Source organism: Mytilus trossulus, chromosome 7 (assembly GCF_036588685.1).
Source record: "Mytilus trossulus isolate FHL-02 chromosome 7, PNRI_Mtr1.1.1.hap1, whole genome shotgun sequence".
Taxonomy (NCBI): Eukaryota; Metazoa; Mollusca; class Bivalvia; order Mytilida; family Mytilidae; genus Mytilus; species Mytilus trossulus.
The window spans coordinates 36,970,572-36,997,325 of record NC_086379.1 but is presented as its reverse complement, the minus strand read 5'-3'; the positions used below and the strand labels follow the sequence as shown (position 1 = coordinate 36,997,325).

The window sequence follows — 26,754 nt, the reverse complement described above, 5'->3', positions numbered from 1 at the left end:
ACAGTAAGTGTGGAAAGTGCATTGGCAGCAGATGTATAGTACACCTAACTTGTTAAGTATTACATTGTCTAAAATGACAAAGTACAACAAAACAACCAATATAACTGAAAGCTATTCTTTTATAGCCATTACTAGTTAGGAATAACATGGCAGGTTGTGTCCAGACCTGTCAACTCCACTGACAATTCACACAAACAAAATGAAAATAATTTCAAAGTATGGTCTACAGATACATACCTATTGATTGAGCTAACACTTGGGACATTTTCTGATGTACAGACTCCTTCAGACAGTAGCCGGTCCCTGATTTCCCAAGCGAACATGGTAGGGTTTTCATGTTTATAACGAGTTATGGCATCTACTACTTTGGGTGTAGCTACTTTTGGTTTTGAACCTCCTATCACGCCAGGTTTAATAGAACCTGTTTCATAATATCTGAAATAAAAACATATCAGTCAAAAAAGAATTACATAATTTACCAAGAAAATAATCAAATAGACAGTCATTGCCGAAAAATTATTTTAAGTTCATTTTACTTCCTTAATTTTCGATTTTAAAATCTATGTAAAGAGCCTTTGTCTATAATATGTAAAATATGTAATATCTACTTCGTGTTATAAAACTTATCGTCCATTTTATTTATTACTATTTAAAAATGAATCATATAAGTAATTCACAACATATTGTAATTATGTTAATCGGTAAAAATCAATCAATAAATTTCCAATTATTTCGTCAAAAATCATAAAAGGTAAATTACAATGGAATAACAATCCTTGAATTTGATCTATTGTTTTAATTGATTTTGACCATTTATGAAAATTTTGGTCCCTCCCTTTATTTACCTGCAGGACGGTCGAGGATACATCACGAGTTGCTGAAGATGAGGATGACCATATAATATACCCCTCTAGCTATCAAGGTCTATTCAGGTAAAATGTTTCCAAAATATTCATTTAACAGTAGTGCTTTATGTTCCTATTGTTGCGCATAATTAAGCACGTGTTAAGTTCAGGAAGCTAGTTCGATGCTCTTCAATGGCCATGAAAAACGCTCTTTTCTTGTCTTATTCAAACTTAATTCAGTGTATGTATCAATGAAAGAAGATAGCGATTTGAGATTAGGGCTGAACAGTCGAATTTGTAAAACAACACTGCATTTCGTCGATCAAGAATAACGCATTGGTCGGTTAATTCATATAATTGGTGAAGATAAATTAAAACTTATCTTGTGAGGTAGAGGGTACTGGGGCAAGGGGTACAAAGTGCGTCCTTATCCGTGATCAGTATGTTTTATTTTCTTCTAACAATTTAAACGCATGTTAATCCTTAGTACATCGGTCATAAACCTGTCCTTCTATGAATGGGGCCTATGTCCCTCTCTATCCAGTAATTATCCCTTTGTCCGCTTAATTTGTTACTGGGCTGCTCATAATTCACCTCTAATTTAGGACTTCGGTTTGAAAATCAAAATATCGGAAGGAAAAGAAATAAATACCATCACTGCGAGGATGGTATTTATAAATGGAAAAAAATTAACATCCTTTAACTTTTATTCTGATGCAAATGATTGGAAAATTGTGCCATCAGAAAATTATTATCCACCTTTCCGGAATTGCTGTTTTTGATAAAAATACATCAAACACTTAAAATAGCTAGCAAATAATAATGCTGTAATTATATTCATAAGTTCGAGAAAAATTTCAATATCAAAAGTGGCCATTTAGTACATTTGAATGTCTCACTGATCCGTTCAATAACACAAATAGTTCTATGCAGTTATCGATATTATACCGAACACTTGGACCCAATTTACATGTTAAATCAAAACAATCAGAAACACTATTGATAGATAGAAAAAAAATGTCGTTAGGCGGTTGCACAGCATCGTATAATAATAGACTCTTTGATATGAATAGACTAAATATTTACTGTTATTTTAATAGTGCCACGTATTGATATTATTATATTTGCTTAAATGAACAAAAATATAATCAAAATTATATTGAACAATAACACTGCATTTTTAACTGGTAATATTTGATACCAATAAAAAAGGAAAAAAGAAAAACCATTAATTTGATATTTTATTATGTGGAAATGTTGGAAACAAGATTTACACATAAACATAGAGAATATAAAATCCCACGTCTGTCTAAATTAAATACAGTTGTTTGGGAAAGACATTATCTCTATTAATACATATTATCTGATTTCAGTTTTCATTAGAGTCAACTGTTTGTGGTTTCTACAGTTATTATTCAGTGTAAAGTGCAAGTTTTATTTGCTGACATTTTATTTAAGCTTTATCCTGTTTTGTTTTGTTTTTTGGTTGATTTTTTATCAAAACGTAGTTTTCGTTTTAAAATTTGTAATATTATTTATACTTTTAAAAATAATTGTCCAGTCTCTCTAGCTTTAACGTTTTGTTTTTGATCTCTAGACTGTATTTAGATGAACGCAATTCAAAGCTATAAATAGCTTGGTTTGTTGCGTATGCGATTGGTACTTATAAATACAATTAACAGAAAGAAATATTATTTGGTTTTATCATCATGTTTAAAAAAATATTAAATTTACAATTATGGCATTTTATTTATTGTATTAATAAAACTGTCAACATCCGCTGTGAGTTATATTAATGTATTTGAAATATATGTATCTAAATAGAACATCTCAACTATTAAATTAATGTACTGAATTGTAGAAGACTTATAAAAATGAGATACCTTTTAGTAAAAAACTAAAATGCTCTTCTTTTAACAAGAAATACAAAACAAAAATATACATAACAAATCGTAATGGATTTAAACACAATTGTGTATCATGATATAGCCGATTTCTTTTAATTTAGATTTATGATGTTTCTAATATTTATGTTTTTTGAAATTATAAAAAGAATGGTACTTTTATCCGATTAAGATTTTCAAACCGAAAAGGGGAAGCTGCTAATAAGACATTTGCCTTTATTAGCATTTTACCATTTCCCCCAAATTACTCAGACTACGCTACAAAACTTTATGAATATCGAACAGCAATATACTACTGTTGCCTTTATTTACCCCTGTAAACAACATAAAAATGGACTACTGACCTGCCAAGAATTTTACTGACACATCCATGAGAGACCCTGAGTTGCCGCGATATATCACAGGGCCGTACTCCTTGGTGAGCAAGTTCAACAATTCGTTGTCGCACAACATCAGGTAATGGTCTTCCATTGACAAATACTCCTCCGAGTTGGTTTACTCCACCATGACCTATAATATAAAGTTAATCGTTATTTATAGTTAAAATATCGCATGGATAAATTATGAAGTTCGCGGTTGTATTTAGTTAAATTTTGAAAATTTTGACAACAAAAACACAAGTCCAAACGAACCTGAATGGAAATCGTCTAAACGTTTAGTTTGATTCAAGGTGTATCAAAAATATGAAATATTATTGGAAAATTAAAAGTAATTTTTCCAAACACTCATCTGAAAAACAAGATTGATATATGTAAAGCTGAAAAATGTCAATAAAATGTGTTTGTAATATTTTACCTGCAAAAGCATCGTAATTACCAGCGAATACATCATAAGTGTGGCGAGGGGGAAGCTGGTAGGTAAGATGGGAGGGTGGTCCATATGCCCCCGGCCACGTGTTTTGCATGGTTCGCTAATTAATAAACCGTCCGATAGTCAGGGTTGCGATATCTCTTCTGTTATGGGATATGTGTGTGAACCAAAACCCGGGTACCTGTTTAACACTACTATTGTTATTATTGTAGCGACCCTTCAACGCAATAGGTTTATTTTGAAGTGAGGGTTCAGTGAGCAATCCATGCGGTCTATAGATTCATTAGAAACGGAGACCAGTCAAGCGCACCGATCACTGTTGTGATCAGGCAAAGTCATTTCCAACTTAAATTGAATTTGAAGTCCTTAAAACAATTCAAAACTTTAAATATGAGATAATTAGATTGTTCTCAAATAACTGATTGTTTCAAGTATAAATTCCACTTATTTATATTTTTGTCTCACACGTTCCGCACGAAATGTCAAAGATAATTCTAATTGTTATTTTGTCAATTTTATTTCAAACACCAACATTCAGCTGACTATGATCAGAAGATAATCATCCTTGTTATCAAAGAGACGGTAAAAAATATATCTCTCAATTTGACATCATTATTAACAATCTGAATTTGTAATTTGAACATTTAACCTTTCTTCACTTTTATATACTGTTTAAACTTGCACATAGTCCTTATTCATATGTATATATAATTCAGGATTTGGATGAATCAAACAGGTCTCAGAATGCCACCCTCTTCCCGTCAATGCCCTTGTTCATTCATCTGACGCATCATAAACCAAATTAGTAAGTTTTACTAATTTCACAATTAAAAACATCATCAAACTCCCCATAAAATATGTGTTAATCAATTCCCTGTGTTTAACAGGCTTTGTCCTCATTTCTTCATAATGCTGTCACATTGAATAATTAAAAAAATGATGATAATATTATTTATTATTCTACTCGGTGAACCTATAAAGATGAAAACATATCGTCGTTAGACATAATTTTTATAGGCAACAGAAGTTGTTGTCAAGGAGTGTGATTAATTTCACGACTTCAACATTCAAACATATCAATTCTTATATGAAAAATAAAAACTCCTTTTTTAGTTATTTGAAACCTATTTTGGCTACTTACAAAAAATCTCCTGTTACAGACCGCTAATGTTTGGCGCCCACAGAGTTATAATGTTATGTCCAGTAGGGTATGCCAATAGGTTTATAGATTTTAATATTCCTTTGAACATTTCTGACCATCCACTTAATGTCAAATGAATAAATTATCACTTTTTTCAATTTACAATTTGGAAAGAAATACAGGGATATATTTTTAACAGACTGTCCGAGGCTTAAATAATTTAGTTATGTTTTGAGTCTGGCAGTAATTCGTATTTTAATCGACAGAGCATCATGGCGTGTAAACTTTTATTATGCTTGTTCTTATATATTTCAATGATTACAATAATATTAGTTCATGTGCTTTGATCCGGCCACTGCACGCCGCTCGGATGTCATGATGTAAGGGAAGATGGTAGAGAGGTTCCGCACTATTACCAACTGTATACAAGTCGTGTGTACATTTTCATGTCGATATCAAACTAATTTTGTGCGCGATAGTCCGGAAAAGTTAATTTTACACCTCGAGGTAAAACAATCGTTAATCCAGGTAGAGATAAGTATTAAGGTTCAGTTGCTGCTCGGGACCTTTCGTCAAATATGCATGAAGTTAAAAGACCATGATGCATCAATCATCAATTTCACTAATATACATATAAAGGTACATCATGTGTATGCTCTTTAAACCTGTTACTTTCGTCGATATTTTTTAACCAATAAATACCTCCATTTTTTTCTTGATTATAATATTATTACAAGCAAAAGTTATTATTTCAATTTTAAAAAAATGAATATAATTGTTTAATTATTTACAATTTAAATTTTTTAAATCAAAATCAATGTTTTTAAGCATCGCTAAAATAGCCTAATTGTCAATATTAGGGTATTTTTCCTAATGTTTTAGTATAATTAAGAATACATAAATTAAACAATTAACCCATTAAAGTGTAACTTCAAACTTACTCTTACAAGAATGATAAAAGTCCATCATATTTATATTTGGATTATGATACCGGTAAGCCGTGGATAAATCCATCATAATAATTAAAGAGTGGCACCTCGGGTCGGTGAACGTCACTGATCCGGATGGTCAGAAAACCGCACGAAGTACAACAGGTTAGTAAATATTGAGACTGTGGCTGTCAAGGGATGGCTTGTCCCGACTCTGTCTCTTTTGTAAAAACGTTTCCTTTAATTTAAACAATTTATTGGAATTTTTAAACAAAGTTTTTAACGAGTGTTATTTTATGACAAGAGTCATCGTCAAAAATTATGTATCATAAAATATCAAACTTCATTCGTAGTTTACAACATAATTCAAGCCTCATAAGCGATGTATCTAAAGATTCTATTTGACGCGGTTCATCGATCAAAGATTGTCCAGCCCTCTCAACCTTGGGACCAGCCCACCTGTAACATCGTAAGTCAACCGGAACACTCAGTCATTTGTCAGTTTTGTCATCTGTGTATTGAATCCTGACTGAAAAAATCAGGTGAGAGTCCCATAATGGAACAAAAGAACGGACAAAATAAACTTAAATTACCTTCTGAAATACAAACATTTTGTTTATCTAAAGGTAAATGAAATGCGACATTAATTTCAGTACTAATCATTTATTGAAAAATAATGCTAATATTGACGAATGTAAACTCGTGTTGCATCGAACATGTGTATCTTCTAACAGATTCAGTTTAAAGGTTGTAACCACGAGACCTCCTATAAAACTACACAAACCAAACAGTAATTTTACAACTGAGCCAAAATATACAACCCTTCGATGGATGACAAACTTTACTTTAATTTATTATGTTTAAGTCGTCCCGTAAAAATTATTTTTTCAAATAAAAAAAACCTGAACCATTTTGCAATTACATGGGTGGAGACGTTCAATAATTTGCAACAACTTGGTCGTAGTTAGCATCACTTCTTTTATTTAATAAATACAAGAATTATCTAATCATTGATGTTATCATATGTATGTATGTCAGAGTTTATGATTTTAAATAAAGCAAGTTCAGATCAAACAGATATTTTACTGCTTTGTGTGGTGAATATAATTTACGAAGATATTGATAGTGTGGGAAGTCCAGGACTATTTATAACTAGAAAAGGATACGTACCCTCAACCCCTGATAAATTGCATCCATCGAAAGCTGCTCTTAATGTCAGAATGTTAAGTAACTGGAGAAAAAAACACAGAGCGTACGCAAATAAATATAGAAATGATTTTAACTATCAATATTTGAGGGAAAATGAACACTGCAACAGTTTATATAAGAAAGCAAACTGCATGGAATTGTGTGCATTAAATGGTCAAATTCCCCTTCACCCACCACCCTCTTTTAATATAGAAATTAGCATAGCCATATTCGAAAGATTTGTTATGAAGGAAGTAACCAATAAATGGATATTCCAAGAACGAAATACCACAAGTCTTGCAAAAGAATAATTTCCTGAATACAAGTACGAAAGGAAGTAACATATAATTATCATCTATATTTTGGGGATTTTACTTTGATTTTACCATTTGAATGTTTCATATGTAGACTAGTCCATGACACTGAACCGAAAACACAAGCATTGTTATCTTGAAACTTTTTAATAATTCTGCGTTTAATACAAAACGTGCTTTGGTCAACTCTTGTACGACCTAAATAAAATTACGAAAACGAGCCGATTGTCAAATTCTTAAACAAGAAACAAAAAAAAAGAAATATAACACTGTGATGGGTTATTTTAAAAATAATAATATAACTTAAGTAAATGCTTATGTTTTATACAAGTTAAGAAAAACTGCTGAAAGTTAATGCAAGTAAAAATCAAAATGCACACAAATAAATATAAAGAATTGTCGACAGCAAACAGAAAGGTTTAATAAAGAGAAGTATGAAACTTTATATAGCTTATTAGTACTTAGATTTCCAATGATTTTACATACAAAGGCTATGCTTTAAAAAAAATATTTCCCAAAGCAAACATAAAAAACATAATTGAGTTCAATAATACAGTGAACTTATTGACATTAAGGCTATAAAAAAAACAATCATCATTTAGAAAATTTGAAAAAAAGTCATAAAAACCATTAGTAATTCCATATATTTTGTTAATTCATAAATGATGCTATTTGAAAGTGCCAACCTTATGAACATTACTTTTAATTCAAAAATAAAAAGTCTCGGAAATTTAGAATTGGAATGCCTTTGATTTATGTTCTTTAATTGACAACAATTCTAGGGTCATAATTTCAATTTTCAAAGATATTCGGAAGCTGTATCAGGGATGCTTGCTTTTTTCCAAAGCAGAAACAATGCATAAATATTTTATTGGTACCGGAATGTATAATTAGTACATATTAAGGAAGGCCATGACGTATGAGGTCGTTTACCATGTTGATTTTTTTTTATGATATATCGATCTTATAACGATAAGTTGGAACTAAAGGAAAGCGTAACACATAGGTAATTTGTCGCCATTAATTTTTCAAACAATAAAATAAACCTGTACGACTTCCTAATCTAGTAATGAGTCTATTTCAAGTTTTCCTTTGATGATATGGTCGTTAATAGAAATTGTGAATAATTGAAGACACAATTTGTGTGCAAGTCACTGAGACAAATAGTTTTTCTTTTTAGAAAATTATTATTATTCCACTTAAAAGATGTAGTCCATAAGAAGGAATTAAACAAAAGTGTCTGTCCATCCGTGAGACAACCAATCAAATTCCATGCAAGAAATCCTGAATTTACCACCTGTGATAACATGGAAAACGAGGCTAAAAGTGAATTTCTTTGAACAAAAAATTGAGCGATTAATATAGATAATTAAACACAAAACACAATTTTAAAGCATACAACACCCCGGACAATCCATATCATATTAGGTTCTCGACATGTGGTTAACATGGACAAAAAGACATGTAACACGTGTTCTTCAAATCGATGGGAACAGATTATTAATCTACTTCAACTTTTATTTTACCATCAAAATTTCATTGAAATTAATCATAAATATTAAACACTATTTAACATATCAGGCAGACTAAGACTAAGAATTCCAGAAAATCAAAATTAAAATGTGCATAGACCACATGTGTTACACTCGCCATTCTTATATCAGACTACTGGAATGTCGTCTGCTACAAGGCAGCTAAGGAATCACAAGAAAGCGCGGGTTTCTTAAAATAAAACACGGACTCGCTACTCCATACAAGGCAATTACTTCTCACATTTTCTGTAAACTCTTTCATTCTGATATATTTTAGCCTAAGTTTTGAGGTGAGTTTTTAGCCGTGTGTTTGCCTAAAAATGTATAGTAAAGGGATGAAAAGAAACGGGTGGTTTTCCTCAATGACAGCAACAACTGAACTACAAAATCATTGAAATGACATCAACAATAAACAAGTGTCTCTATGTAATAGGGTAAGCTCTTTATGGTCCAAAGTATAAAAACAATCAAAGATCTGGCATCTACGTAAAATTCTCCATATACCAAAATCCTTAAAGATATGACAAAATTCTTTACGATATCATGAGGTTTTTTTTCGTTTGTTTGTTTTTTTAAATTTTAAACAAACATCAGGCTGTTGATTTTATCTTTTGAAATGTTTCACATTTCGTCATGCCTGTGTCTTCTACAGTTTACTATATAGTAAGGGTATTGCTCATTGTTGAAGGCAATACAGTATTCTATACCTGTTTACATTCTCGTCCTTTGGTCTTTGATTGATAAAGTTGTCTCATTGGTAATCTACTTCATCTTGTTTGACCTTATTTTTTTTTTAAAGTTGTTTGGCAATTAAAGACATATTGGCTTGTTCAATCTTATTTAAAAATGAAATAAAGTAAATTTACTACAAAGTGTATGGATATGTACAAAGCTACACATGTGAATAGACATTATAATTGTTTTCATTGCATATACCCAATTGGAATTTTTGACTACTAAGTCATTAAATGCTTATAATGTGAGGCCAAGTTTAATTATTCAATTAATTTTAAAAAAAAAAGATGGGGTATGCTTGCCAATGAGACAACTCTGTACAATAGGCCAAAATGACACAGAAATTAACAACTGTAGGTCACCGTGTGGTCATCAACAAGGAGCAAAGCCCATATCGCCAAGCCATCTACTAAAGACATCAAAATTGTAAAACAATTCAAACGAGATAACCAACGACCTAATTTATGTAAAAATAATAAACGAAAAACAAATACCCAATATATAACAAAGCTTAAACGACAACCACTGCTAATGTCTGTTTATACTTTTCGAGACTGAAATAGATATATATATCTATATTTCTGTTGCATATACGTAGCTAGCTAGTACAACAATTTTATGATCTGAAATAGTCTTGACTGGTCGTTGTTTACCCGCGATATTCCCCTCATATGATTTGTGCAGTTATTTATACCTAGTAAAAACTGCTAAGAAAAAGACTGGTCATGGAAAAGTTAAAAAAAAGGCAATTTAATACATCCGTAATGCAAAACATGTGAAAATGTTCTTTTTGAATATTCTGATATCAAAGTCCGTATATTACCGAATGCCGGACCGTCTGTGAAGTATCATTAACGAAGGTCGTGCAGTTTATATAGCTTATACATACACCCTTCGTTGTCTTGTAATTTTAACAGCAAACTCAACCGCTTATAAATTCATCGTGTTTTACTATTATATTTCTCTATTAAAGTCGTATTCATTAAATTCATTATTCAGCTTAGTTTTAATTGAAATGTTTCAGTTATATCCTTTATATCTCCTAAGCCAGTGTAATTAAAGCTGTTTTTCGTTTGAAAATCTTATTTCCCTTTCTGTTAAGTATAATCTTTAACTAAAAGGGAGTCATAAATCTAAAATCTTCTTAATCAAAAGGGAGCATTCATAAAGCAATGTAAAAATTTAGAAAATTTCAAATATTTCACAAATAACTTATCGCAAAACGGGGTATGAGGAGGAAACAGACTGACATTGACACACAGAGCTGTCAGTTATGTTTGAATGAAATTGTATTTCCAGCATAGCACCAGTGCATACATTCCTCCCCCCCCCCCCCCCCCATATTATAGTCAAACTACATTTGTCTTTTTAATTTTCTTTAATTACGGAATGCCACATCTTAAGTCAAAGTGGTCAAGTCAAGTATTCTGTAGATTCAGATGATCCAATGGTGCTGTGGTTTGTTAGTCTATAGGATCGAAAAGTCTTTAAATCCAATAGCTCGATCGGTCTGATAGTCCAAGGGATCAAGCATAGCGTTTCCAAAATAATATGGCTGCACATCTATATGTATCAATAAATTGCGTTTGTGCCTTATGCTATATATTTTTTTATTAAATGGCTAGAATGCAACCGATACACGTTAATATTCCTATTTCAAATTCTGTTAATTCAATGGCTGTGTTCCTTATGATGGGGTTCGCGTTTCTTAATTTTTACTCGTGGTTAGTATACCGTATGTTGTCTTTTCGTCATATTCGTTCTTTTGTTATGGCGTTGTTATCTTTATTTACGGAGATGAGTTTGGTTATACCTTTTGGTATTGTTCGCCTCTCTTTTTTAACAGAACCATTTTATATATGAATGTATGGCTCTTCGAAACAGACTTTGTCTTAATGATTCTTCGATTCCAATAAGATTAAAAATAATGGATTTCCCTCTTCTTAAAAATAAGGAATGGTTGTTAAATGTTGCAGTTCCTTGTTAATCCTTAAATTCATCAAACATTGAATAATAAAGATATAAAAAACATTTTTTTACACTTTTGTTGTATATTTACACTTTTTCTATTGTTTTATAAATAATATTATTATAATATACTTATACTTATTATTATAACTGCTGTTTTTGTAGTTTTATATTGCTGTTCTTTTTTCTATTTTTTATATAATCGTCATCTGTTTAACTATTATTATTAAAGAATCATATATTTTTATTTCCTGTTTTACTTTAGTTTAATTCTAATTTCTCATTTGGTGCAATGCTTATTCCTATTACATTCCAAACAAAAGCACGCACGTAATTGTAGAAATATAAACTCCCAATGTTTGCATCTACAAATTTCGCCTTCACCTGTTAGCCACTTTACCAAAGATCATTTCTCAAATTGTAACAATATAGATATATTCATCCCCCTTTATTTGTTTTACCCTTAATTCATTAATTTAAACTGGGGAATAATTAACACGTTAATTTGTTATTCCCAATGAAACAGATCATTTGCGCTAGTCTGTCATCTTCTCACTTGAGGGAAAATATTACATGGAGATAAAAGTCTTCGGGTTACAAAAATGTCACGGCAAGTGGTAATAGTAGCACAAAATTGGTCGTGCACTTGTTCCTTGTATCTTGTCCTATTAAACATCGTCACGCCAATTTTCCCTCCTTCTTTTACTCATCCCTCAAAGACCTTAATTGACCCAGATCAGATAACTCTTATCATTTAATCTGCTTTTAAACTGTCATTTTCCTTTTCACTACATCTCAAATTTACATAAAGAGACGATAAAAACATAAGGGTGCAAAGAATTTTTATGTAAATATATGTTTTAATACCTACAAGTGTTAAACTGTTATTTGTTAAATGTTTGTGTCAATAGTACAAGTTGTCATATGTGAACTTCCGACTTGGAAGACACTTTTTTGTTTTTTTAAACTTTAAAAAATAAAATTAATTTATTTATAAAACCTACACAAGGATATCAAAATATAAGTCTAACTGTGGTAAGTTTCTATATATTTTGATGCTTGATATTATGGAAATATTCCAATACGTCACACGTTCAGCTATGTATAGTTTTGGGATGGACTTCTGAGATGGACATATCCGTCATTTATCAGTCTTTTATTCTTTTTGTGAAAATTTTGATGAATGAAGTAAAAACAAAGGTCAGACAATGAAAACATTTGTAAATGGTTTAACAACTTGTAAATCATTGTCGTTCGTTTTATTGTAACATTTATTAATATTTTCATACTTATATATGGCAACATTTATTAATATTTCTGTCCCTTGTTTACGGAGTACCTAGAGATAAAAGACATTTGGAATTTATGATTTCTACTGATAATTTTAAACACGTAAACATCATATTATACCAACTTTTTTCTAATTTCAATAACAGTAATCTGGAATAATAAATTGTTATTTTATGCGAGATTATTAAAAAGTACTATCAAAATTTATATCGTTAGGGACACGAATTCGTCCCGTATTTAAATAATTAAATGTTTGTGTTAATGGTACAAATTTGTATTGCTCATAAAAGTGTTTCTGTGCCACGTACATTTATTTGTATTTTATATAAAAATATAAATTGTTTGATGTAGGGAAGATAACACTATACATTAAAACTTTTTGTCGGCTTTTTCAAAGTTCAAAGGAGAAAAAAAGTGATTTTACTTCTTAAGCCCTCTGGCGTTGATGATAATCAATGAACGATGAGCGAGATCTATCACGAAAAAAAAACGTTTTCCTTTCCCTACAAAGAATTTTTCCATCATGTTAAAAAAAAATTGTAATAAATTTCAGGGCAATATATTTCGTATCGTAAATAACCGCCAGACACAAATGTTTCCTTTATTTCCTCGATTTCAAACCAAAATTAAGATGTATGACACATATTTGCAATGAAACATTGTTTTTATCAATCATCTCAAGAAATTTGTCACAGAAAAATCTTTTACTTGTCTTTAGATACGTAAGATATGCTTTTCTCATTGCACTGCAAAGTAGACATAAATTTATGGTAATTTCTACAATACACAGCAACATCCCTTGATCCAGCGGTTGATATTTCTGATATGATCTAAATGTATAACGCAGACTTGTTATTTCTTCCTGTTTAGATTGTAAACTACCACAAAGAAACAAAATAAATCTTCCAAACAAAATTATCTTTGTCGAAGGTGTTAGAGAATATTTTCAATATATATATATTTTTTTAAATGCACTTTTTTTATTTTTTCTAAAAAATAACAAAAAAGTTCAAATATTTTTTTCTCTCTGAGATTTTTTTAGTGTTTTATTTCATTTTTTAGAATTATAAAAAAAAGTTAAAAATTCCTTTCTCAGTATGCAGACAATTTTGTTAATTTACAGAATTTAAATTGTGGGTTTTTAAAAGGAATGATTTTTTTCTTTGCTAGATGAAAATAGAACAGGAAAACTTAATTTTATTTTAATATCACGGCAATAAAATATTCAAATTAACAATAAAACTAAATGTTTTTGACGACATAAAAATGTTACCTTTTATTCGAGTTGGTTTTCTGTTGAAAAATGCATTACATCCGCCGTGTTGAAAAGCGTAATGTCCATAATTTGGCGAAACGGAACTAAATCTGCAGGCCGAATTCGACACCACTGGGCCTACCCCTTGGTAAGAACAGGGGTTGCTGAAGTCACAATAAGGCCCTTGTTTATAAGTGGGCTGGTACGGGTACGGCATAGAATCACCTAAGTATATCATTTTCCGCTTTTTTTCTTATTAACACATATGAGTTCAAAACACTGTGAAGTATATTAATATCGCTAACCGATGTTAATTAGTTAAAAAGTAAAGGAATTCTCTTCCAGAAACGAAAGTTGTAAGAGCAGCAATGAAGTGAATAGAAATGTAACATCAATACATCCCGGTGTCAGATCGTTTAATAAATAAGTTCCATTCGCATCCTTTCGCCTAATCGGGCTCATTCATATTCAAAACGTTATCCGTAACGAATGCACAAGCTCTCTCCTCCTCGTAAGAAGATTCCGTCCTCATACACAAAGATAAAGGGATCGCATGCAAATCGGCAAAATGACATTCACTATCTGTGATGCGTTCAAATAAACACGATTGTTAACAAAGTGGGCGAGAACAATTTTTACAAGACACTTGTTTTACTGCTAATAATTTTTTGTGATCTTGTCAAAAAATGGTCAGACACGCGCCTCATAGTAACCTTTTACCGTTAAACTGTTCACTCTGATGGTTACGGAGTAACGCCTGTGAATCGCATTAAAACTGATTTCATCAACAAAATCGTAATAGCATCACACACAAATATTTTTTTCTCTAATCGGGTTTCTCTTCACTCGTTCCAGCATCCGATCCGTGTATTATAATAGACAATATTTTGAATTGCACTTGCTATTAATATAATTGGGAGAGTGATATTGACTAATCCAGTCAAAACACAAAGATGGAACCTCTAATTTTTTTATGAAATATCTTAAATATATAGAAAAGGAATAATTTGGAAAAATGATTACTTTTCCTAATCTTGTCCAGATACCTGCGTGGGAAAGCGAATTGAATATCTAAATGTAAATTTATTCCTCAGCATGACTTTAGATCTGATGAAAGCATTTTTTACCTTACCCGTGGGTCTTTCTTCATAATCGTTATTCTCTTATTAATCTAAATGAGACAATCAAAGACCAATTGCTTGTCTTTATCTAGCAAAGATTCAGACATAGTTTTCTTTAAGATGTATAACGTTAGAGATAAGATGAGTTTTAATTAATATAAACGTTTCATTATCTCTCTGTTAATTGCCAAGCCTCCATTATCGTATAGACAATTTATGCAGGGATGGTGCATATTTTAATATTTTACACACTATGACATATAAACAAGTGTTAGAAAATTCCTCTACCAGAACACAAAAAAGTTAAATAAAAAATATCAGAAAGATAAAACTATTATTTTTCTGAATACATGCAAGTTAATGTAACAAATGTTTTGTAAAAAAATCACCAATTCGTCATGCAAGGATTGCATAAAATCACCAAAGTTCAGTGTATAAATGGAGCCATTTAACACTTCAGTTGTTGGGTGATAGGTACATACACATTTTATATTTTTTTTAATTCTTTTTAAACATTTATGTAATATATAACGTCTTGCACTGAAACCCCTAAATTTAATGTTATTCGAACCCTAATTAAACCAGTTTCTTATTTATTCGAACCCTAATTAAACCAGTTTCTTAGTTTTAATAAATGATTCAGCTTACCAGCAAATTGAAGAATGCTTAAAGAAATAATAATAAAAGGAAATTTGATCAAATTTAAGTTCAACAAGAATTCTGTTATTTTGCCATGTGTTAACAACAAATCTAAATATAGGGGCATGTTTTAATCAAAGTTTGGTTTTATATCAAACCGTTACATTTGTAATGAGGTGTCCATTACAGATTATTAGGTTTGTTGTAAAATATCTGGGCATTAAGGCGAAAATTTTGATTTTGCTCCCATTAAATTCTCACCTCGCGCGACAGATTTGATAAGTGCAACGAACCGCACCGCCGATTGCAGTAATTACATTATTTTCTGCTTTGCAAGTACTTGATTAATGTTTGAAAAATTATCTGAAAATTTTACTAATGTTGTGGACTTAACGATCTAATGCAGCAATTTGATTCTTTAAAATCTGCATAATATTTCTCCTATTTTAATGGTTTTAACGAACTAACGTTTTAGTGACTTAATGATCGCAATGGTTTAAATTTCGTACATTTGATGTTTGTTTTTATTTCTAAATTCATAAAAGAACTGCTTTTTCAATAAAATTGTTTTTTGGGTATGAATTTATTGAAGTCATCTATCATCTGGTAGTATTTTAATTAAAACACATGTATTGATCTGAGGCAATTTGTAGTTGATGGCATATTTGATAATTTTAAGTATTTTAAAATGACTTTTTATATCAACATTTCTGCTTCACTAGCTAGCATTGCAAGATGTTTTAGAAACAGTTTTCAATTTAAAATAGTCTTAAAAATTAAGCTATTTTCAAATCTGAAGAACATTATTTGTAAATAAAGTTTGTAGTAAAGAAATGCATATTTTTTTTTTGAGATAGGAATGTTGTGTTTCACAAATGGCATGCACTGAACATGTATTGCTAGGTGTGTGCGTAAAGGAGGGGGTAAACAAATCGTTAAAGTATTAAATAATAATAAACAAATTTCACATACCAAAAACGCTATCTTCACCGAATTCTAAAATGGAAATTTTCAAATTAAAAAACATGCATCATTTAAATGATGAATATTAAATACACATAAAATTGTAACATAAGTTTGTATGACAGGAAAAAAGTTGTTCTTTTTACATGTTTAAATTTCACAATGAACAAATTTATCACATCAAATATATATTTTTTGCTGTTCTCGCATGAAATATTTGCAATAAAAGTGGGTTGCAACCTTTTAGACATGATTAACATAACATAAACACAAACAAATTGGTTATCAACTGACGGCTTAATGACTCCGCCTCTGTATCCGCCCACATATGACAAAGGCGGAGTTAAGTTTATATTAAGTATGAATACGATAATTGGTCGAAAACAAAGTCAAAGGTTTATATATCACATATTCATGACAGATTGTGGACACTTAATAAAAGTGAAACATCTCATTTGTGATATATAAAAAAATATCATACATTCATTATTTTCTTGATAATATAAAAAATAATGTAACAAAGATCGATGCGGTAAAAATAAACAAATTAGAAATTGAGAACAAAAAACATAAGTAAATATTAAAAAAAAAATACAACAAAATATGAAAAATCGTATTAAATTATTTTCATTGACTATTCTTTAACAAATCCGAAAATACGAAGTTATTGAGATTTGGAATCCGAAACCACAGGATAGGATACAGTCACGCGATATCGCAGTCATTTAGTGTATGCCGGATCTAACCCTGGGTCAATTTTCTAGTGGTATGTCAATAAATGCAAAATGGTCATATTGTTTCATTCAAATAGTTCCAAATTATAAGATTTGATCAATAATGTTATTTTGAAATTAATAAATAATCTTTTTAAAAACAATATTAGTCATTGTGAAATAAGTCAAAATGTCTGTTTATTTAAACTTAAAGTTCAGTGACACCCGCAATTGTTTTACTATTTTTTTTAAACAAACCCACTTAAGTTAAACGAAATATTGAAAACTTGGAATAACAGCTTTATCAGCTTTACAACCAACGTTTTTACTGTGGTTCAATTTTTATGTGTATACAGATTTCTTCAAGTGAATTGAACATTTTTCTTCCGATAGCACATACCTAAGGTTGCAGAAACAATTACAAGTGCACTTTTTTAATGATAAAAACTGGGGTGGGTCACATTTAAAATACATTATAAAATATGCGTAGTCCTATATTGCAAAGAAAATGTTCGGCCTTAATTGTTAACTTTATTTTGTACTAAAAGGATTCACATTCATAGACTAGTATGAAAAAGATGGTGAGGGGTATCTATAAGTACATACAAGCCTTATTCCAATGCAAGGAAAAGATTTGACAAAGTGGGAACTTTATTGAATCTAGTTCACCTTTTAACAAGTCAAAAATACACAAAATGTATACCGTATGAAATATTTCTTGCACATGCTTAAAATTCAACTGACAGACAGAAGATATTTACACTGCGTTTTTTCACAAGTTGAAATCATAAAAAAGAATGAGGTATAGCAATGATATGTCAGTTTTATCATAATCATGTACATTTCTTGTAAATAGAAAGATTAAAAAACTGATTTTCAAATAAATCTGAGTCTGCCTTTTTAATTCATGAGAATTTGTATTTTTGAGTTCTTCTATCATTTTACTGCCCACCCATACACGTAGAGGTTTATCGGAGGTTTATATTTCTTCAACTTCACTCTATGTGGTCAAAATTAAACTCATGATGTATCGTTTTTCAGAAGATTTTTATGTTTATATTTTGGATACATAAAAGCTCGAGGCGACACATTAGAATCTGATGAAAATATCTGTAACAAAGACAGTCGTATTCCATTAAAATTTGACAGGATCATGCTGTGTATGTTTCTGCCAAAAGAAAATCTCGCTTTATGATATAAATATGGTCTTTATCGAAATATAAAATCTTTTTTAATGCAGTCAAAATTGATAATCAGAGTTGATTAAAATGCTGTTAACGCCTTTTGTGGTGGGATTTTACATTTTATAGCACTTTACAAAATTTACAAAAACCCGCATGTGAAAGATTTTATTTTCAATGATATAATTAAATATTCATAACATGTTCTCACATAATTTAACATCTAACCAACTGCTCAGGGAGTTGTCCTTCTTTGGACGGTTCCAAACAATCAGAGAATACTTATCAAAAAGATATTTCTCGCGATTTTAAACACATGAATTGCATTGTCCGTGGTGTCAACATGTTTTTACGACAGAAGGTCAACCCACGAGACTTTAAATTCACTATGATAATAAAATTATACACAAAAAAAAGAAACAGGCGACCGAAATAAAAGTCTAGAAGATAAGAAAACCAGATAAGAGCCAAAAATGATGCCATACATTGTGTTATATGTCTCTGATAAAACTAAGGATATATAACTAATTTACTGCAGAACTACATGCAGCATGCATGTACTACGATCTTTTCCGTAAAAACGTTTTAACAGATTGCAGAGAAATTGAAATACGAGATATGTATAAAAAGCCATGTGCAAATAATATTTCAATTGAATAAACAAAGAGAAAGACAAGCAACTTCATACACAACATGTAGGTATAATGCAGGGTGAATAATTTTGGAGCCGATTACCTTGTACAAAGGTTTGAGAACTTAATTATTCATCAAAATGAGTGACGAAATGATAGATGTACAGGACATCTGACAGACCCCCGGGGCAACGATATAACCTCAATCCATATACTTATATTTATCATTACGTGTTATTTATAGTTGTGTATTACATTCATTAAAAACTGCCATAAACAAAATCGCTGAACAAAGACTTTGGGTTCAAACGGTGTTATATATATTTCTTTATAAGCTTTAATATAATTTACTGATATGATATAACACTCATAGAAAATGTTCACTTTTAAAACGAAACTGTCACAATTTATTTGACCCTTTCTTATACCACTTCCTGTTTTTTTTAAACTGGTTCCTTGTATGGCTAGCTATGACCCTACAATGAAAGAACTTATAGCCGGGACTAACTGCGTATTAACATGTTCTCTTCTAACGGGGAGTCAGCTGGTCATTCAAGATAATATATACAGGTTTCAAATATCTGTATATGAAACTTTTATCAATATTCAAATGCTCCCAAGTGTTCTGAAAACTAGTTCAAAGCAGAAATAGTTTAATACCTTGAAACTATAAAATATAAGTAAATCATCAGACAGAATTGGATTCCGCCCAAAGATCTATACAACAACAGTGTTTACCGCCACAACTGAATAGGAGAGAACAAACAAAGGATGCACTGGCGTAGCTATTGATATAAGAAAACTGGTAATATACAGCATAAAAAGGACAAACGTGATCATTTTAGATCTTTTAAAAACGAAGAGGTTCTGACACAGAAAAATATATACCAAATATAAAAAAGAAGATGTGGTATTATTGCCAATTAGACAGCTATCCACAAAAGACCAAAATGACACAAAGATTAACAACTATAGGTCACCGTACGGCCATCAACAATGAGCAAAGCCCATACCGCATAGTCAGCTATAAAAGGCCCCGATAAGACAATGTAAAACCATTCAAAGGAGAAAACTAACGGCCTTATTTATGTAAAAAATGAACAAAGTTTATATGTTTCATGAACGTCAAACCGACACGTAACTGACCACTTCTGTGCCAAGATGGAACGACATTTAAGTTTTAGTCGTACAAGATCAGTTACAACATATCGAATGGTAAATTTGCAAATGGCAAGGCATACATTGTGGTTCGGCAACCTTTTTTTAGAAGATATATATATATATACACTATATATCAAATGATTTACAAATTCAATTATTAATTCAACGAAAACGTGTTCTTTTCGACAAAAAAAAACAGGTATATAAATAATCAGGAATACAGATATAGGATGTTGGCCTCCTTCAAATAAAAATAATAAAATGTGGTATGATTACCAATGAGACAACTCGCCACCAGAGACGAACATCATCGTTACATGACATAGAAGTTCAAACAACGATAGGTCTTCCTATGGCCTTCAACAATGAGCAAATTCATATAATTCAAGTTTAGACACCAATCAACGTTCAATTATGTAACATGGGTAGGAGATCTCTATTATCCATGTATATATTATAATGCACCGAAACACCACCCTTCACATAAAACGGAATTATATAGTGTCTAATCCGCTTACGTTTTAACACCTAGTGTTACCTTAATTAAAACTACTGGGGTACTATTGATAACTCATATCGATTCATTTTCTAAAGTATAATACAGTTTTAGTTTTGTCAAGCAGTATTTAATAATTTACTAAGTAGATTTCTAAATTTTCGATTATTTCATACACAAGGTTTCAAATCCGGTGCTGTTTTTCTGAAAACAACATCTCTATCAAACAGATTTGATTGTTGAAAGATATCATACAATCTAACGTGTTGATTAATTTTCTTCTCTTTGTCATTTTCTCACGATTCCCTCTGACAGAGGCTTTGTTTTTTAATACTCTTTTCAAAAAAAAAATCCGGTAAAGAGAATTGAACGTCAAATACGTCATCGCGTTTACTTCTACTTCGATGAAACACACCATATGGTATAACAAAAAAATACAAAATGTTTGTTAAAGTGCATGCTTAACAATACCAGGACTGGAGAACCAATTGTAATGGCTTCTACCTTCTTCATTTGAACTCTGTTGGAAAGTCGTCTCATTGGAAGTCATAACACATCTCCTTATTTGTTTATTGGGATTCAAATCATTTTAAAATACACCATCTTAGAAAGCCATTTTATGATTAGGTACATGTATGTTAGCTTGTAACATTTTTTATATATTGAGCTATTGGGGCTCTGAATATTTTAGACAACGCATGTATAAGACATTAAAAGAGAAATCCTTCTTCTTATCTCCATTCCTTTTCACCAATTTCACTCAGTCGTATAAACTTGACCATTATGACATAAATTGGTTCCACTTGTCAGAGCCGCAGTCAAAGAATCTTTTGGAACTGTTTTCGTTAACTTTGTGGCTATGTTATTTTAATTTTTACGATATATACATGTAGGTACGACATTTGTTTCCCCCTTGTATATCCTTCCTCTTATCATATCAAAAGAGTTATTGAAATGGCTATATACTGACATAAAAATAAGATGTGCATGGTATGATAGTCACACACACCATTTCTTTAATGTGTGATAGCGACTATTGATAAGCATTATCTTTCGAGTCGATAGATGATATTTGATTTCAATTTCAAGAGACCATAAAAATCATCTTATTTTAACCATACACATATATATAGCAAGTATACGACCCAATAAAAAAATCAAATTGATCTCAGTCACTAGTCAAAGGGCATTAACTCTTGAAAACCAATATAGAGATTTAACTATTGGAAATACAAGCTATTTAAATCAATTGTGCAATGAGTATCATTATTTGTTTACAATAGGATTGTGGTGGAGTGTGAAATGTCTGTATAATCCGCAAATCATTTGTAAATAACCACCGACTACTCATGCAACAAGTTAACATGGCCTTGAGTAACCTGTCGAACAAGCGAAGCAATGAGTGAACATGGCCTTCAACATGCAGTTATTTGTATAATATCTAGACCTTTTACGCTTAGCTGTGCGCAAACCATAACAAACTCTGCGTTTCCTTGTACTGCAGGCTGACTCAGGTCTTTGACGAACCGTTCAATAACTTTAACAATGTAAACATATATACATATATGTTCATCAACAGGTGGTTTTAACAAGTAGGGCATGCATATGTGTATACAAGTACAGATGTTTGTAAAATCGAATGTTTTTTTTTTTTAAATTATGTTAATGAACACGTCATTGTAGTGTAAAAGTGTAAACTTTAATTTGATTTACATTTTTATTTAGTAAAGAACCGTCTCACCGTCCAATTCAGGTATTTGAATAATTCTAAAATTCCAAAATGTATGGGAGTTATGTACAAGATACATTATTTATTCAAAGAGACTTTGTATATATAACCTTTTATTTCTTAAAGAGAGGCGAAAGATACCAAAGGGACATTCAAACTGAGTCGAAAACAAACTGGCAACGCCATGGCAAATGAAGAAAAGGTACCAAAAAGACAAACAAACAACAGAACAAATAACACACCAAAGAAAACAAAAGACTGAGCAACTCGAACCCAACCAAAACCGAGAGAAAAATATACAATCTAAAAAATATTCAAAAAACTGCTAAAAACCACGTGTTATAGACCAACTGTGAATAAAAAAAAGTGTACTTTTATATTTAAAGTTTGTTAAGTCAATACAAAGGTACATAAGGGATATACCGTGAATTCCAAAGACCTATACATTAATTACTGATCCCATTCTTTCTTAAAACAGCAGAGTTTTGTTTTAAATAAACACACAATAAAAACCCTTGCCATCAAATACTACCCCTTAACTGTATACACTTTATATTGTTTACAGAAAATACAGATCGCATTACGATAGATTTTTACCTGGTAGTTATAAAAACATATTTAAAAATATTCGTGACTTTATTGTTCAGTTAAAACATGGTATCAAATATCGGTTTTAAATTCAGAAATATAATAATGGAACTGTTTGTTCAAACTCTCAAGGACGAATGGCAGGTATTAAAACTTTATAAATAAACAGGGGTATATAATAATGGGTAATTGGCACAAATCCTCTACTTTGTAAGAACATTGTTAAAATTTAAATATAGTTCCTCATCAGAGAGGATAAACCATGAAATGCATAACAATCCATATATATCTTTGACAAACTTGTGTCGTTGGAAAGAGGGTGTCAAATTGACCTGTACCTACATCCTCTGTTCTTCGTGTGTAGATTTTGGGACGAGAAGAAGTTTTTGTGGACCATGCATCGATATTGTTATTCTTTTATACCATCCCTCTTTTTAAAAAAATGGCGAGTATAAAATAAGATGTGGTATGATTTCCAATAATACAACTCTCCGCACACAGAAATTAACAACTATAGCTCACCGTACAGCCTTCAACAATGAGCAAGGCATATCGTGATATGATATATATATATATATATATATATATACCATATCTTATTCTCTTGAATAAACATCTACCTTTTGATTCATAGTATTTATATTGCAAAGTCACATATATAAATCAACATTCAAACCTCTGCGCTATTCTTAGATGGGACCATAGGGATAAATGTGGAAAGAAATATAAATTAAAAAAAAATCTTACCTAAGGAACAAATCATTGCAATTTTCTCCGTGTTAATTTTAGTAATTCATTGTTTTATCTACATCTTTTTTATAACATATATTATATAGGTACAAAAAAGTGACCCGTCAGTATCAATCACACTTGCCAAGATAATAGCGATCCATCTAAAAATAAGAACAATAACTAGACAGAACCGAGCTTGAAAACTAAGGTGTGTTTCGATACATCACGAATTCACCTATTTACTTATAATAGCTGAAAGTTAAACGATGAAATACGTCAGACAACAAAGACAAATTAAAAGAAACTTAATCAAAAGTGCGTGCTATATTCAATAAAAATAATTAAGCTACTCAGTTGTTAAAATATCAAAACAAAATTTGCAGTTTTCTATACAAAAATATCGGCTGAGTTTTTAAATAGCTATCCTGTTCACTTTTACGCTTTTAAGGCATGCACTAAATGAAACTGATCTATACCAAAAGAAAAATTGACAGTGTCACCTCAGGTGGTAAAAAGGCTAATACCTGTTGTCATGGCAACATGGCAGGTAAATTCGTTGTGAAACAAACTAATGAATACAAACAGTTTGAAAGTGATTTTCGCACACATACATTTATTCTTTTCAGCTTGGATGAATAAGACCACGTCGAGTTATCGACTTTGCTTTTCTGCTCCAGTAATTAAAATTTGTAATTTCAATCTAGAAGCGTAATGGTGGGTTAGTCAATTTTATAGGAAAAATACTTCCTTTTCAGTCAGTTGAAAGAATTTCAAAGGTGGATTTTCTTTTTAAAAACAGGATAGAAAATCTGCTTATCACAGCGATAGATAACGAACAGGATTATCCTGACGAGAAAGGTGAAACGCAACTGAAAATGGATTCCGATTTGGTTCCATTTTGTTTCTGTATAAAGAAACTGAAATACTCATATCAAACCTTACATGGAGAAATGTAATCAAACTGTTATCCCTGTTATATTTCAAATGAAATTTGAAAGAAAGAATGCCAGAAAAACAAAGAGTTTTGAATGAAAGTGAACCAACGAAAAACGATCAAAGTTAACCTGGGTCCAAATGAATTCCGAAGTTTAAGCTGCACTGTGGTTTTAAATAAGTACATATCTAATCCGCTACAGACCTTGTCCTATGTCAAGGTTAATATACCAATCACAATGATCAATGTATAAATATTTTCATTCAAGAAAATTGCCGTTTGTCGGTCTGCTAGTCATGAGCGTCTGTAGCCATGAGTTGAGATATGCAAAAATAGCACATGTTATACCTGAACGCCTCGAAATACTACAAAACTACTCTAATGGAAAAGAGACAAGTCACTCACTGTTTAAACTTAGAATTTGCTTTGTTGACTGAAAGTATTCAACAATATATAATAGAGAAAAATATAGAGACCGACACTTGTAGAATTTTAATATCAAATCGATCGTTTGAAAGAGAGGAGAAAAACCAACAACTCAAAAACTATACAAATAGAACAACAAAACGTTGTATTACTTCGTTATTGAAAAATAAAAAGGTATAAAAGTACAGGTCAACGTGTTCCGTTGTACAACAGAAGACAAGAGTGAGGGAAACAAACACTGAGTAACAAAATGGATGCCAGTTAAATGTAAATAATTCAGTAATTAATGTGGGTCATAGGAAGTATCGACTTTGAAAAAAAATCAAATTATCGACCAAAGCACTATCGAATCTGAGATCTTTTGTGCTGTATGTTTGATATTCTTTATTCAAGTTTTAGACTTAAGAAGGTTACGAAAGAGCACCGAAAGGTATACAAATGTTCAATTACGACAACAGTACCTGCACCGAGTTTGTTAGTTCTCCGTATTTAATATTTGAAAAGTTGTATTCAATATTTTTGATGTATTTGAATTTAACTGATGTAAGATCGATATAGAGGGCATTAATATGTATGGTACAGAAGATGAATATTAAAACATTCATGACAGGTAAATTGAAACACGAAATGTGGTTCAATGTAATATAATGCCTCTGTAAAAATTACAAATAAAACTAAATCAATGATAAAAATAATAATTTGAATTAAAATATTGATGTTTATGTTTCCGCCATTGTCTAACTATAAAATTGAAATTCAAAACATAACAAAAACTAAAGCATAAACAAAACAAAACAAAAGTATTAGAATGAATAATAAGATCCTTAGTTCATATTTCATTTTGATCAGGAATAGTAGTATTTTGTGTATTTGATAATCTCAGCATGACTGTAGAAGCTTGAAGACCTTTGAATAAGCTAAAATGCAAGATGCTTTATATTCATGAGGGGATTGCTATGCCGTAACAATGAATACGAACTATAAAAAAAATAACATGCACGACAAAATTGGTGAATATGGCAGCTATAATTTCCAGTGTACTGTTAAAAGGCACTCACACCACATCTTCCTATATATATGTAAAGCTATGGTATTAAAATTGATACAAGCGAAAACAAGACGAGACTCTTCGACATTTAATTCAAGAGGAGACTTTCGTTTTTTTTTTAAATTTTTGTCTCCGTTGAAAACTCCTTCATGAATGCCTCTCTTGTCAGATTGTTTATTTTAATTTTGATCTTATCATTTCTAATGCTACACCTTGTACATTACTAAAACCCTACAAAAATCTGAAAGGTAAAGAAAAGGTAAAATGAAACTTTAGGACTTTCAAATATTTAAAGGAAACCTGTATTAAACATATATAATATTGCAGAGACACGAACAAGTTTTCATAAAATGTGATGAAATTGATAAACTATGATGACTATATGATGTTAGCGGTGATACCACCATTCCCAAACAACAACAACATCAACAACAACAGCAGCATACCATAGCCCCAAACTGCAACAACAACAAAACTAGT

The 26,754-nt window shown here is 30.9% G+C and overlaps 1 protein-coding gene across 17 annotated transcripts in view; it reads right to left on the bottom strand.

The window, feature by feature from the left end:
• LOC134725021 (paired box protein Pax-5-like) overlaps positions 1–26,754 on the bottom strand; it is a 79,993-nt gene that overhangs the window by 20,806 nt on the left and 32,433 nt on the right. For 14 of the 17 annotated variants that reach the window (XM_063588487.1, XM_063588488.1, XM_063588485.1 and 11 more), the window contains 3 exons: positions 16,644–16,667; positions 3,094–3,259; positions 238–435 (listed from right to left, as the gene is read on the bottom strand). In XM_063588487.1, the coding sequence (XP_063444557.1) occupies positions 238–435; positions 3,094–3,259; positions 16,644–16,667 (388 nt within the window). Of the gene's footprint in view, positions 1–237; positions 436–3,093; positions 3,260–3,544; positions 3,720–5,641; positions 5,747–16,643; positions 16,668–26,754 lie in introns of those variants that run through there. The other 3 variants (XM_063588500.1, XM_063588498.1, XM_063588493.1) reach the window with 3 other exon arrangements.